Source organism: Patella vulgata, chromosome 7 (assembly GCF_932274485.2).
Source record: "Patella vulgata chromosome 7, xgPatVulg1.2, whole genome shotgun sequence".
In the NCBI taxonomy this organism is placed as follows: Eukaryota; Metazoa; Mollusca; class Gastropoda; family Patellidae; genus Patella; species Patella vulgata.
Genome location: NC_065885.2, coordinates 30,922,581 through 30,936,770, shown reverse-complemented (window position 1 = coordinate 30,936,770; position 14,190 = coordinate 30,922,581). Strand labels below are relative to the sequence as shown.

General features: G+C 35.9%; 1 protein-coding gene across 1 annotated transcript; it reads right to left on the bottom strand.

Moving 5' to 3' along the window:
- Nucleotides 1-946: 946 nt before the first annotated feature.
- On the bottom strand, nucleotides 947-13,329 carry LOC126828011 (chymotrypsinogen A). The gene is made up of 7 exons (XM_050557594.1): nucleotides 13,311-13,329; nucleotides 12,043-12,075; nucleotides 7,456-7,636; nucleotides 6,942-7,038; nucleotides 5,352-5,517; nucleotides 3,786-3,916; nucleotides 947-2,994 (listed from the first exon to the last, which is right to left on the bottom strand). The coding sequence occupies exons 1-7, from the start codon at nucleotides 13,327-13,329 to the stop codon at nucleotides 2,824-2,826; spliced, it is 798 nt and encodes a 265-aa protein (XP_050413551.1). The 3' UTR covers nucleotides 947-2,823.
- Nucleotides 13,330-14,190: the final 861 nt, after the last annotated feature.

The window sequence follows — 14,190 nt, the reverse complement described above, 5'->3', positions numbered from 1 at the left end:
AAATCATGAGGCCTGTCATTGAGTCAAGTGGCATGGTTTTCATCCCAAGCTTGTACATGATACCAAGTGGGGTCGTCTGCCCAACCTCGAGGGTTTCCTCCAATGGCTGAAGACTTATAATTGAGTCAAGTGGCATGGTTTTCATCCCAAGCTTTTACATGATTCCGAGTGGGGTCGCCTGCCCAACCTTAAGGGTTTTGTCCGGTTTCCTCCAATGGCTGAAGAACTTTAATTGCATGCAAATTATTGAAATAGAATATTACTAAATGCTTAGGGCATCATGGGAAGGAGGCACAACAGAATTTCTGCTTGTTAAATGAGGAATTCAAAATGTTTAATTGTTTTTTTTTTCTTTTCTTACTGTTACCTTCTTTGTCTCAATATATAATAACGTGTATAAAACCTCAGAAAAACTCTAACCACGTGCTTGACCTATCGTTAGAGTATCAAGGTGGTTCTTGGAAAATGATCTTTAAACAATGAATATCAAATTTATAAAATATCGATTTTAATGGACACAATTCGCAGAATTTAATTAGGGCTTTTATTCCATGGAGGTAGTGGCGGATTTGTCCAAGAAATCGATAAACAAATGACCGCGAAAATCAGACAACTCTTTAAGTGTGACTTATTGGAATATTTTGTATTAATGTGACAAGATCGACCCTAATAATGGTATACTTCACAATCGAATCGAATCTTTCATACATAAACTTAAAACATTGGGAAGCCGGCATCCTGTTAAAAAGTGCCGAAGGGACCCCCGTCTATGGAGTCCGGTACGTTGCCTATATGGTCCAGTCTTGCGTATTATCCAGCACTCCGGAAAGATGTACGGGCTCCTTGAAGGCGAAAATTCAGACATTTTCGGATATTTGTCTCATATAATCGCCATCTTAACAAGAGCGGCGTTAGAGGCTTCGTAAATCAATATAACAATAATGTATTATGAAGAGACAAAATTTTATTTCAGTCTGTTTTTAAAAATAAAACTCATTGCAATTAATTTACATAGACTATGTAATAATCTATACACGTGTTTACAATTTAACTAAAAACTTAATTATTTAGATACCGTTTATAACATTTTTTGATCAGGAACCGGTCCTCATCTTGTTCTTCTTGGGGGTGAAAAAAGCACAAGACTCCACCATTTCCAGTAACTTGTCATTCTTGTTCCTTGGACAATTGCGCATCAATAGACAGACATCGATTCTATATCACGTCACAATTCTAAGATGATGGCGATGACGCCATACTCGGTCCCTGGCCCATACTTGTTGATAATTAAAATTTAAAAAAAAAATAAAACCCCCAAAAGAAACGAAATTTTAATTACCCTGCTCATAAATTTATTATCACATAAATTTGAATATATAAAATACAATTATGTACACTGAATAGCTCTAATAGCCTCTATATTGTCAAACTAATAATTTAAAACAAAGAAATTCACATGCAGTATAAAATATTAAAACTAAGGTGATGTGGACGCAACCGTGTTTCTGTAGTTCAACAGCATTGGGATTTCTTTAACACTTTTTACTTACTGTAAAGTCTGTCAATTTCAACCGGATTCCAAAAAATATATGTAATCGCTGCAGCGGGAATCTATAAAAATGGTTGTTACATCCAAAATGATCCAGAATTATATATAGAAAATGATTTCTGGCCCAATGTTTATATCTTAGTAAGTATACACTACTTTCAATTAATTATGGCCCAACGCCATATTCCAACTGGCATCAGGCGAATTAAATATCAGCATATCGTTCGAACCATAGGATCGGGGCCAGCCCAAGGTATCGGCACTCGCCCTAGTCGCCACTGTCATGTGTTTGGGAAAATATTAAAACAATAAATAAATGGAATTTTTTAAAAACAACTTGTTGCAATCTGTCAATAAAAAAATCAATGCAATATTGTTCTGTGTTTGTTTAAAAACAAATAAATATTTATTCAAATTTTTAATGTTTGCCTTAGCTTGTACAGTTTGTATTTGAGTTAGTAAAAGAGATTTTAATCGGAGGTATACCGGTACCCGTTAAACTTTACGAACATATCCGATATTTACAGGAGAACTATCGAATATGTTACGTGATCACCGAGTTTTATTATGCATTGTATTCAATCTCAATGAAATAGACACAATTTCTTAATATTAAATGGACAAAGTTTGTTGGATTTTTTTATAAAAAAAAAGAAGTGAAGTAATGAAATTGCAAGCTTGTACGCAAGTACATTCATACCGATTCTCTTCAGCAACAAAAGGCCGCTTAATTAGTGATGACTTGACACAATACCGCTTTTCGAATGATGACACAAAACCGCTCATTTTTTTGCTATTATGGCCCACAATATATATTTTTTAATTTTTTTAAAAGCCCAGCTATGATCAGCCAAGCGCACATTATGGGGAAGTTGTGTCTTGTAGCATTAGCGATTTTGTGTAATTTGTTTTTCTGTTTCCAATAATGAAAGGCAAGCATATCAAATTAACGAGAACAAAGTTCTTAAAGGTTTCCTGGCTTATTTAGGCAGATATTTTGTTTTTACCTTAAACTATATTATGTATGTCACTAAATGATATGCTTATAATGTAACTTTAAACCAGAATATGTCAGCAGCGGTCCTACTAATCTGTAATCACCGACAAGAGGGGTTTTTTGGTCAATATTGCCCATATTATATATTTTACACATCATATCCAAAATTTAAATAATTTCATAAAAAAAAAAATTATGGATAATATGTGAAATTGTGGGCACTATTGACCAAAAACACCCTTGTCGGTGATTAGTAGGACCAGTATCAACCAAATCTTTATAGAGGGTTGGCTCCCATTGTATGATTTATCCATTCAACAAATGCCGAGACACGAGTAAAAATATTAGGGTATCCTTTCTTGGTACAAGTCTCTTCTCCCCATGAGGTTATTCCCGCCAACTGGTATCTGCCATTTTTTCTACAAACAAGAGGTCCACCGGAATCACCCTGAAAAGAATTGTATAGTTCATAAATTTATGAGATTAGTGAAAACCTGGGTTGAATTTTGATTTAAAAAAACAACAAAAAACACGAGGTTGCCATGCAAGCTATAGTTACGCTCACATTTTACAAAAGATGGGCGGGGAATAGCTCATCCTCTCATTGCCCCAGTACTTCACATCGAATTTGAAATAAAAAAATCATTAAAACTGTAGTCCGCGATAGAAGATTATGGAATGCTAAATTATCGACAGGGTTTGTTCTCTCCCGACCCCATTGTTTCACACCAAATTTGTAATATAAAACAGTTTAAAAGTGTAGCCTCTATCGCGTTCACAAGGGTTTCAACAAAGCTTGGTAACTCCAGAACAGATGGTTGTGGAACGCCGTATATCGATAGGATTCGTACTCATAAACCCAAATGCTTCACAACAAATATGAAATAAAAGTATGTTAAAAACTTGAGCCGCGATCAAATTCACAAGGTGATAAAGGTGATTTTCGTACAATAAGCGACAATATTCCGGGTCGTGCCAGAATCTTACCCATCCAAGATCTTCGGATAAATATTGTGACCTCTTCAATATCCCCACAACCATTTGAACGAACGTCCGAACATGGGTGTCGACATATTACGCACACATGAAAATTTGGGCGTATAAAAAGGGAACTTCCAGTCATTACACTATTATGAGCCGTCTGTAACGTTAACATTTGTTAATAGTGTGTACTGAATGAGCCCGCCAATAACTATCATGCGACTAAACACCCATATTGTAAAGGTGTAAAATACTTACCCTACAGGCCCCGGTATTGCCTAAACCAACACAAACATGATCATCTCTAATATAACCTCTCCATAGATCTTTACAGTGGGTATTATTAACTACATCACTCTTTAATTCTTGTAAGTAATCACCCTCATCCTCTGTAACAAACAATGCTCTTGTAATAAATGAAAAATATTGGTACCTTAACACTTTACAATATGATTTAGATATTGAGTGGGTTAGGCAATGCTCACCACATCTGCGTTAAACGCTAATATGACCGGATACCGCCGATGAAGGACAGGGCAATCGATATTTCCTACATTATCATGTCAACGGTACTTGGCAATTAAGAAAATGAACTGTGGGCTGAGTTTCCCTCTGCTAATTATGTCTATTTCTTGTCAGACTTCAAACATTCATAATTTCGCCCAGAATAAAAAGAGAAAGAGAGAAAAATGGGTTTAACGTACACTCGACACAAACTAGGTCATTTCGGGACTAACACGTGGTTCAATTTTATTTCAATAATTCGCTTCCGCGTTGGGGTCTTTAGCAGTGGGAGGAAACCGGAGGACCCGGAGAAACCCCACGAGGTTGGACAGGCGACTCTACTCCTTGTCACGTACAACCGGGGAATCGAAACTCCGCCAGTTGACTCAATGACACCAGAATAAAGAACTTTGCCTGAAACCATCGAGTGTTTATATGTGCTCTATGTTTCCATGTTGCGATTGGGGAAGAACTTAACCTAAACACGAGAATCTCGTAAATGAGTTTTGGGTGTTTCCTATTTTAAATTGATATTTACTAAATGTCATATCTGTATCTACTTTTTATCTTCAAAATTTACGCAATAATATCCGTGTTATTATAAGTTATCTTCGAGTAAGAGGCAGACAGCCTGAAGCATGACAAAGTTATGTGAATACTGGTGACCCTGGTTGTACTTGTTCGTATGTGCTTCAAATGCACGTTTGGGTGACGTTGTAAGAAAATGACACTGACAGACAATAAATGTACCTGTATAAGATGAAATGACTAAGCACATGATGGTCATAGCTGCGAACGACCTTAATAACAGGCGAAATGCCGATATGAACTTAAACACACACACACACAAAGATGTGACAATATTTGAGGGAAATGAATCAAAACGTGACCAAGTCGAGTTGAAACGAATTAAAATCGTCAAAATAATTAGCTAATATAACCTTCAAAACATAGCATAAGTTCATGGTGTTTGAGGTGACAGATTTAAATGTAAAGTGTATTTAGATTCGTAGATTTTAGTTTTACGAGGGACTAGATAAAAGTTAAACCATCTTCAGTCTTAGTGTCAAGAAGCATTTTGACACTTAAAGTAAGAGTCTCTGTATCAGAGCCTCTAAATACATTGAGATGTTGAAACCTTTATAGGTATAGAAGCAAAATATATAGTAGTAAAAGATAAAGCAATGAAATAACAAAATATCCCCAAAAATACTAACTTTAACATTTAGAACCAATATGCTAATGGTGTGCTATTAAGTAACAATAGGAACGCTTAAGGCAGAATTCTCCTGGATTCGCACATTTGCCAACACTACCTACCTAACGTCACTCCCCATCCGGTGACCCAACAATCTCCAATAACTTCATCCTCAGCGTCTGGCAGACATACTTCACGTACTAACCCATCAGCTAACTCTACAGGATCACTTAACCGTAATAAAGCCAGATCACATGGGTAATTACCAGAGTCTACATAATAGGGATGCTGAAAGAAATATCACTTACTCGGTAAATAAATATATAATAAATTTTATGAATTGTATTATATAAATTAGCATAATTTTGACGGCCATACCATGATCAAAGGTTGGGTTTCTATGTATGTATTTTCTACGACATACTCTGGGTTCACCATACGCTGCCTACATAATTCTTAATAACTGTACCATAATTGTGAGCCAATTCTGAATGTTTGAGAAATTCGATACCCCTCGCAGTCTTTCGTTTGATTAGACCTAATCCCACTCAAACATTGCCATACTCAGCGCAAATTTCTGTCCCAAATTATGACTGGTTAACAGTCCAAACTACAACCAGTACATAACGACGTAACAAAATAAATCGGAATTAACCAGAGCTCTAAATATGTTACCGTAAAGTGTCTGGTGACAAACGCGGCTACATTACGCGAAATGTATCCAAATTAACCAGTATATAACAGTATATTGCAGAGAAACTAAATGTGCGATAAACGAGGCTATCCAAAATAGCTACAATATAAACATTTTGGTAATCGCCGCGCATGTGGAATCTTTTTATCATCTCTGGGACCACACAGCCGATCAAAGTGAAGGGCTGTCATGTTACGTATTGTGTTTCAACAAACTGGATAGTAATACGACATGAGCTTTTTTTGATAAAATAAATAATTCATGGATTTTCTTCACAAAAATGGACAAATATTATCGAATATTTAAAGGTAGGCAGTACTAATTGGTACACGTTTATAGAATTTATACCGGAGATTTGAGTCAAAGAATTTTCGTGCCAATAGCGACTTCCAAATTTACCAATGCGAGTATCGATGTTTGTTCCCGATGCATCCAAGGGTAAAATCTTTCTTCAAATCAGCACTAACATACACTAGGACTTCTTTTTAAAAGATGTCATCCCGGTTAAGTCATCAAAATTTCCTAAATTTTACTCAGGAGATATGTGATTCGACGATCAGAATGGACACGCTCCGTCAAGACTCACATTTTCAGTCTCAATACAGCAATGACAAGAGAGGGATTTCTCGGGCCACTAATTTTGCTTCGGGAATATGGAGAAATTCGGGCAAATGCATAATGACTTCCAGAAATTATGCACCAAAGGAGGTAGTTGTAGCAATTAAAATTGGCAAAAAATAATACTTAAAGATGGCTAATAAATTCACGACTGAGGTGCGTGGGGTGTCTATGACCCCGACATCTTCAAATGAAAATGCACGCATAATAGCTGATTTAATCATTCCCAAATCCCCCTGTAATGTCAATACTGAAGTTGACAGATATTGTAGCCCTCTTTTTGGAAATCATGCATACGCCACTGGAGACGATGGTCATAGTGGCAAAGTAGAAATGTCTGTCACCATGATATCTACATCTTCCTGACCCATTAGCAAACCATTCCTAATAAATATCTTACCGTGATGATAGAACTAATACCAAGCCTGACTTCTTGTCCATTTAAAGAATTGAGATGATGAGCTCCAAATAAAACGGACAATGTGCTCTGTCGTTTTCTGTAGGTAAAATACATTTAAATTAAAGTTTCTAGCAAATTGTACGATGTACAGTAATGTTGGCATACTTAATATAAGCTGTAGGGGACTACTGGGACCGAAGAGCAAAAATGGATCGTAACAGGATTCTGAAATGTTTTGTACTTTGGCTGTTAGATATGGCTCTACGATAAAGTTGATATTTGGGACATATTATTTCAATATGTCTATGCAAATCGCGATGATTTATCGAAAAGAAGCGATGGCTGTAGCTCTGAACTTTTCTCCAAGAGTCGTGCCAGAGTTAGTGGTGGATGACCAGACGTTTCGTCCAAGAAGTTAGTAATCATCGTAAATTAGTTGCTTATCTTATCATCCTTGGAAAATATATTTTGTAATATACTAATAAATATTAATAAAGACCAATCCCAAGCTTACCCATAGACACAATGTGCGGCTGTCGCTACCCAATATTCAGCTATTAACACGGCTCCACAGAAATGTTGATAATCTCTCGTATATTTATCTCTGATCTGCAACGATGCTTGCCATGGCCACTCTCCTGCGTTAGCTGCTCTTCCACCAACTATGTTCAACGAACTCTTGATACCGCACGTCTCTATAAAGAAAGCGTTTGTTACTCTCACAAAACAACATAATACTACAAAACATGTCGATAATAGACCAACATAGCTATGATAATATAACATTGTCAAACAAGTCCCGTTTGTTAGCTTTACATTCAAACGACTACATCCCATATTTAAGTCTCATCATGAACTTCACATAACTATAAACTAGTCGTTAACACATCCACCGACTTAAAACTCGCTTATCATTTTAAGAGCATTAGAACGGGTAGATTTTCGCTCCTTTCTTTCTAGACCATTTTTTTGTTAAACAAGTTTATAAGGTTAAGATCTGTTGATATAACGAAAAAGATTATATTAATTAGGATGATTTTAATACTTCCATAAAATTAAAGTCTCTAATTGTCCCTATCGCACACATGATCAACTCCTATAAAACGACTCTTATATTCGTAGGTTGTGAAGGTTGTCCAGAGCTAAACCTGAACGTGTACTAATCATTGTGTTACGTGACAGTTTTAGGATCATTTGCTGTTTTCATTTTTTTAAATCTAATGATTGTTTGAAAATTGTATCTAAAGACCTTTCCTGTACAACTGAAAACATTGCCTGCAGCTCATTAAAATGAAACATGATAATAAACCTTGAGAATATACAATGGTTTGCACCTTTTCCGGATCACATTATTTTTTGTTTGTCTGTATCGCAAATCGTTCGTAATAACTTTTATGTGATATAGAAATCGAGCTTTACACAATTTAATTTTTACGGTCAATATGATTGATATCCAGAATGAAATTTATATCGGGGAAGCCTTTCTGATTTTTCAAAGGGAGATTTTGAGTCCTTTGGACACCTCAAAGTGCTTAACCGGCACATATTTAGATCTCCGGATCATTAACAGCATACACATTTCTTGACTGTTGACCGCCTAGAAGGTTAGTCAATATAAATAACTGATATCTTAAGTCTGACCCTAAGCCAGTTTATTCATTTTTCAATTCATAATTCCAGATAAGTATATCTGAACGATGACGCTTTGTTTCCTAAGGACAATTTAAATACGACAACCTTACCTCATGGTGTGCAAAGAGAAATCAGATCATTTTGCAAACAATTTCACAATTGTGGTTTACTACTTGACTATACGCAGACTAGATCCATACCGATGTCAGTTGGTTATATCCGAGGCGCCAGTGAGCAAACAAGACTGACCGTTGTTTCAGTATAGACGTGTTTCACATCGTGTTGTCTCTTGAATTTGATAGTTGTCACACTTAGTTTCTTATTGAAACAAGATTTAACAAACCGATCCATTAATCCACGGACTAAAATTATCAACAACCTACCAATCTTAACAAATCATATAATTACCATAATCTCATCTCTGTAATGGAATTGGAATGCCATGTTGAGATATATATTCTGCATTAATCACATTAGAGATAAAAAAAACTGATCACGAATGGGGAATTTTTGAATCTCACACTACATGCGCATTCAATGCGAATTCCGGAAACCGGCCCCCGGAATTCGGATTGCTTTGTCTCGGATTAAAAGCGGTGCGTCACATTAAGATTGGATTCAAATTGAAATATGCCACACTTAATGCGCATAGCTAGCAGAAGTGAAGGGCATTCATATACAAGATGGATGCGCCCGCCATTCGTATTCGTGATCTTCTGTTGCGCCAGGCACGATTTCTAGGCCTTAAATGAACAGCCGTGATCTGAACACACCATAGATTTGTATTTGGATTTTTAACTCGCTATCTTACCGTAGTATATGTTTCAGTGAGATAGGGCTATGGCTATGTAGGCTATACCTCAACCGATTTGTGTTTGCAATATCAAATTTTTTATTTATTTGCAGAATATCGGCCCCGAGAATACACACGTTTCCACCCAAGCGATAAAAGTAGAAGTGAACATGTGCGCAAAGTTATTCGGCTCCGGTAAATCCTTTGATCTGAATCAAGAGCGCCACACTCAAAGTTTGACTGCGAATAACCCGATTCGGAATAGTTGTTTCAGACTGAATTCGGAAAAATATACGGATTCGTTATTTTAGATTCAGTTTGGATTTCATTTTATGTAACATCATTAGGGAGATCCCACTTATTACTACACTAATTTGACTTAAATGGACACAAATAAAAATCTTTAACTATTGACTGTCATTGAAGACTAGAATGGGGCAAGCCCTTGTTTACGAATCAAATAGAAATAACTTAAGCAAATAGAACTAATTGCCAACAGTGTCGTCTGCAGTTTTCGAGATATACGTGACAAATTATCCCAGAAACGGTGTAGATAAACACATCCAGAGATATATTTTAAAAAACCATTACATTTTAAAACCCCTTTTTTTTTTCTTAAAGTGGCTTAAAAAGCAAATAACTGTGTGATAAAGTGCTATAGTGTTTAAACACAAACGATCCTAGAAAACGTTATTTTTCCTAGTTGTGTTTTGGTATTAAATAAGAACAATGGCGCTTCATTAAGATGTATAATGTATTTATTGATCCATTCGGTATTCGCGGCAATTTAATGTGTACTGCCTTCCGGTTTCCTACCATTGCTAATGACCTTGTTGGTGTCGAGTGAACATTAAACCCCATTTAATAACATATATTTGTTATTTATTTCTTACAATATCTATGCAGTTTGTCTTGTCCGCAGGTTTGTCTTATTGGTTTTGTTTTACGGTTCTCCTGTGCTTACTATATGAACTATTACTTTCAGCTAACATCAATATCATTCTACGAAAACCGCATTGGGTAATGCAAAGTAGAGTTTATCACTTCGGCAGAGCCTTAAACACGTTCTTACATGAAGTTTTGATTCTCAGAACATGTTTGTCAATGCCATTCTTAATACTCAATCTCTCTACTTTGGACTTAGGCAGAGTTCTGTTTTGTATGGTGTTTGAAGGTTAATAAGATGGATGTCATTATTAAAATCTTGTTAACACTATACTCATGATACTTAATAATCTTAATACGTCCTTTATAAGACATAAACTAGACCTAATTCATTCATCCCCAAGCGTAAATACAATTACTTGAAAATACAGCCAATGAACAAACGTTGAACCACAAAAACAAATTGTCGCAGCGTTTACAGAAGGTAAAACTTGTGAAGTATACTGAATATTATTGCAAATAGTAAGTAAAAATATGAATCATTTCCCAATTTGGGTTTGATCAAATATACATGTATATGCAAGTTTGCATGTCCAAGCCTAGTGTATATTTTATAGGAGCACCCTTCGTAAATATAGCCATTTTGTGTAAAAGGTAGGGTCCATGCCCACCAAAATCGAAGTTTCATCTAAAATTGTGTCCTCTAGATGGTCCACAACCTTGGTATGAGGGCTGGCTGAAAAGTTCTAAGCCCGCAAAGGGTCTATCAATTTGGTTGAAAAAAAGCTTGCCACCAGCAAGTACAATCATTAAATGAATTATAGACATAAAAACCGCAACTTGTTATTATTATCTTCGTACAAGACGATCTTGTGAACCTACCCATCGGAATCACTAGAACTGGACAAACCCGGCTATAGGGCAGCCATCAAGTACCTGCAACAGAAAGGACTAACCCCAACACAGATACATCCACTTTCTACAGTAAAGAACTGGGTTGTGGAATTTAAGCGTTGCAGATCGAGAGAGCCACCCGAAAAGCCAAGTCTGCCAGAAAGGGATAACTTCAGTCTTTTGGGATTTCAAGGGTATTTTCCTGATTGACTATCTTGAAAAAGGTCAAACAATCAATGGAAGACCTTCTGCTGATCTACTGAGTCAGTTGCGTGAAGCTATCAAAGCTAAGCGATTTGGAATGCTCACTAAAATCGCCCTGTTTAACCAAGACAATGCTCCTGATCATAAATCGATGATTGCCGTGTCAGCAATATATGATTGAGGATTCGAACTCATGGACCATCGACCTTATTCGCTCGATTTGACTTCCACCGGTTTCCAAAAATAAAAAAAAAGAACTAGCCAGTCGTCATTTTACTAGTAACGACGTTTTTTAGGGTGGCTGAAGAAAATTTCTTCCTGACCGGCATCCAGGCCGTGCAACATCGTTGGCAAAAGGACAATTTTAACGGTAAGTTACGATCCGTTTTCCACGGTCCGAGATCTTTGTGATATAACACATATATTTTAAGTTTCATCAAAATAATATAAAAATTGTGACCTCTAGATTATTCATCAATACATCTCAAATTTCTTTTAGCAGAATTTATTCCAGTTTTGAAGAATAAAAAGACACGTAGAACTTCTCAGGGCAAACATACTTACCACCCTCACGTAAACATATGTTGAAATTATGATTATAACTTAACACATCGATGTCATTTCCCATTGTTTACTTGCAAAATTGTTGTCAAGTCCTGGTTAAAAAATGTGTAAAACTATGAGACCACTCACCCTTTATGGAAAACACCTTCTCCCAAACAAAAGCTCAATTATATTCAATGTTTACCATTCATTGCTCAAATGTAGGTATATGGTAAAACTAACGTGTTAACATATTTGTCAACAGTTGACTTGTCAGTTTCCCCACAGTTCTTTTACTTATACAATTGTTTCTTTGCTGGCGGCAAAATACCCTTAATACCGTCTGCTAACAAACTCAAAAGTCACAATTTACCGCCAAGTATTTAGAATGATTATATTAGGCAGCAAACCAATAAATGACAATCCTTATGTTCGTTTTTGACCTTGTTTGTTTATTTTTAGTGTTTTTATAGCAATTTTAACGTGTAAATTTTAGGTGAAAAGATATGTAGATTTTCTTTGATGATTCGGAAATGTCAAATATTTTCCATTTATGACTTTAACCTCATCACCCGTTTTATACAAAATCGTAACATATTAACCCCCAGCTATTAAAAAGTGTATTTTCTTTTAACGTCCTCTTGTTTTTACATTCTTTAGATAATGTTACAGTGACGTTTAACCAGACTTAATAAGATTTACGACCAACGAATTTAAAGCCCACTAAATATTATGTTTCCTTTATTCATAATGTTACAGTGACGTTTAACCAGACTTAATACGATTTACGACCAACGAATTTAAAGCCCACTAAATATTATGTTTTCTTTATTCATTACAAACTTTATGTTTATTTCCTACACTAAAATTAACGTTGAACGGAATAGAGTTTAGAACCTCGTCACGACTTGGTATAGATCGTTCTGAGGTGAATATCTCCATCCTCTGTACTTTGAATTCCGACTGGCATTGGATCTCTTAAGTATTTTCTCATTGTCAGGATCGAATCAGGAGCATTCTAGCTATGAGCTAATTCCCTAAGTAGTAAGGATGTTCGAGGTTGACATAGCTGTTAGAGAGCTTTGCAGGGATTAACGATTACCGTAAACCGTTAATCGAATTATATAGCTGGTATCAACTAATGGCAACCAATTTTTGATTGAAATGATCGGCAACCGAAAAATCGCTCCTTACCTTTAGCAAGAACACTTTATAGACTAATTACCATGTGTTGCTGTGGAACAAAGCAACAGCTCGCCACATTAATTAGCTTTGAAAACGTCGATCATTTTGTTAAGTAAATGACCAACTTGTTAATGTGAATCCATCAATCAAGAGTTATCATCCTGGAAAGTGGTTGACGACAAAAAACAACTGCATGTAAACCTTTTCATTTGCTGGTACCGAGTGCGATATACATAAAGAGCATCTGGTCATATTTTGTCCAAATTTTAGGTAACATTTTTGTTTAATTAGTGCTTTGAAGTTAAAATTCTAACGTAGTTCCCACCCCTGATCAACAAGATCTAATGCAGAACTATCATTCCTTTCGTTTCCATTGAAATTCATTATTTTATAATTGTTTTGTTCTATTGTTGATATATTTAAATTTCAGATTGAGTAACAAATTGGCGACCAAGATTATATAACCTTGAAAATATAGAAAAGTAACAATAAAAAGTCAATTGCATCACCATTTCTGATTTGACTAAACTGTCGCAACTTTCAAACATCCAATTTATACATTTCTAATTTGACCCAACTATCACAACTTTCAAGAATCAAATTTATACATTTCTAATTTGACCTAACTGTCACAACTTTCAAGCATCAAATTTATGCATTTCTGATTTGACCCAGCTATCACAACCTTCAAGCATTCAACTTATAGATTTCTGATTTAATCTATCAAGCATTTAATTTATACATTTCGGATTTGACCCAAATACATGTATCACAACTTTCAAGCTTCAAATTTATACATTTCGATAAATGTCCAATTAAATACTTACTTCCATCCCGCACATATTTAGGTTTAGGTGTTCTCCATCTTGCTGTAGGAGTTGTCGGTTTTAATGTTCGCTCTCTTTCTGTGGTTCTGGCAGTTGTTGGTTTTCTCGTGAATCGCGGTTTTGAGGTGGGCTTGGGTTTCTTTGTGCTTGGGCCTTTTGATGTCTTCAAATTAAGACAATCTGTAGGATCTGTGTACGTCCAAACACACGCCTTTAACCTGGTCGACCAAACTAATCCAGCACTACATCGAAACCAGGGAAATGGCCTCCCTTGACGACAAAGCAC

Excerpts from the sequence above, each read along its gene's own strand:
- LOC126828011 (XM_050557594.1), bottom strand. Across the intron at positions 7,637-12,042 it reads GAAGGTGTTTTCCATAAAGG|AGACGTGCGGTATCAAGAGT; the intron begins GTGAGTGGTCTC and ends CTTTCTTTATAG. Across the intron at positions 5,518-6,941 it reads GTATTAGTTCTATCATCACG|CATCCCTATTATGTAGACTC; the intron begins GTAAGATATTTA and ends TATTTCTTTCAG.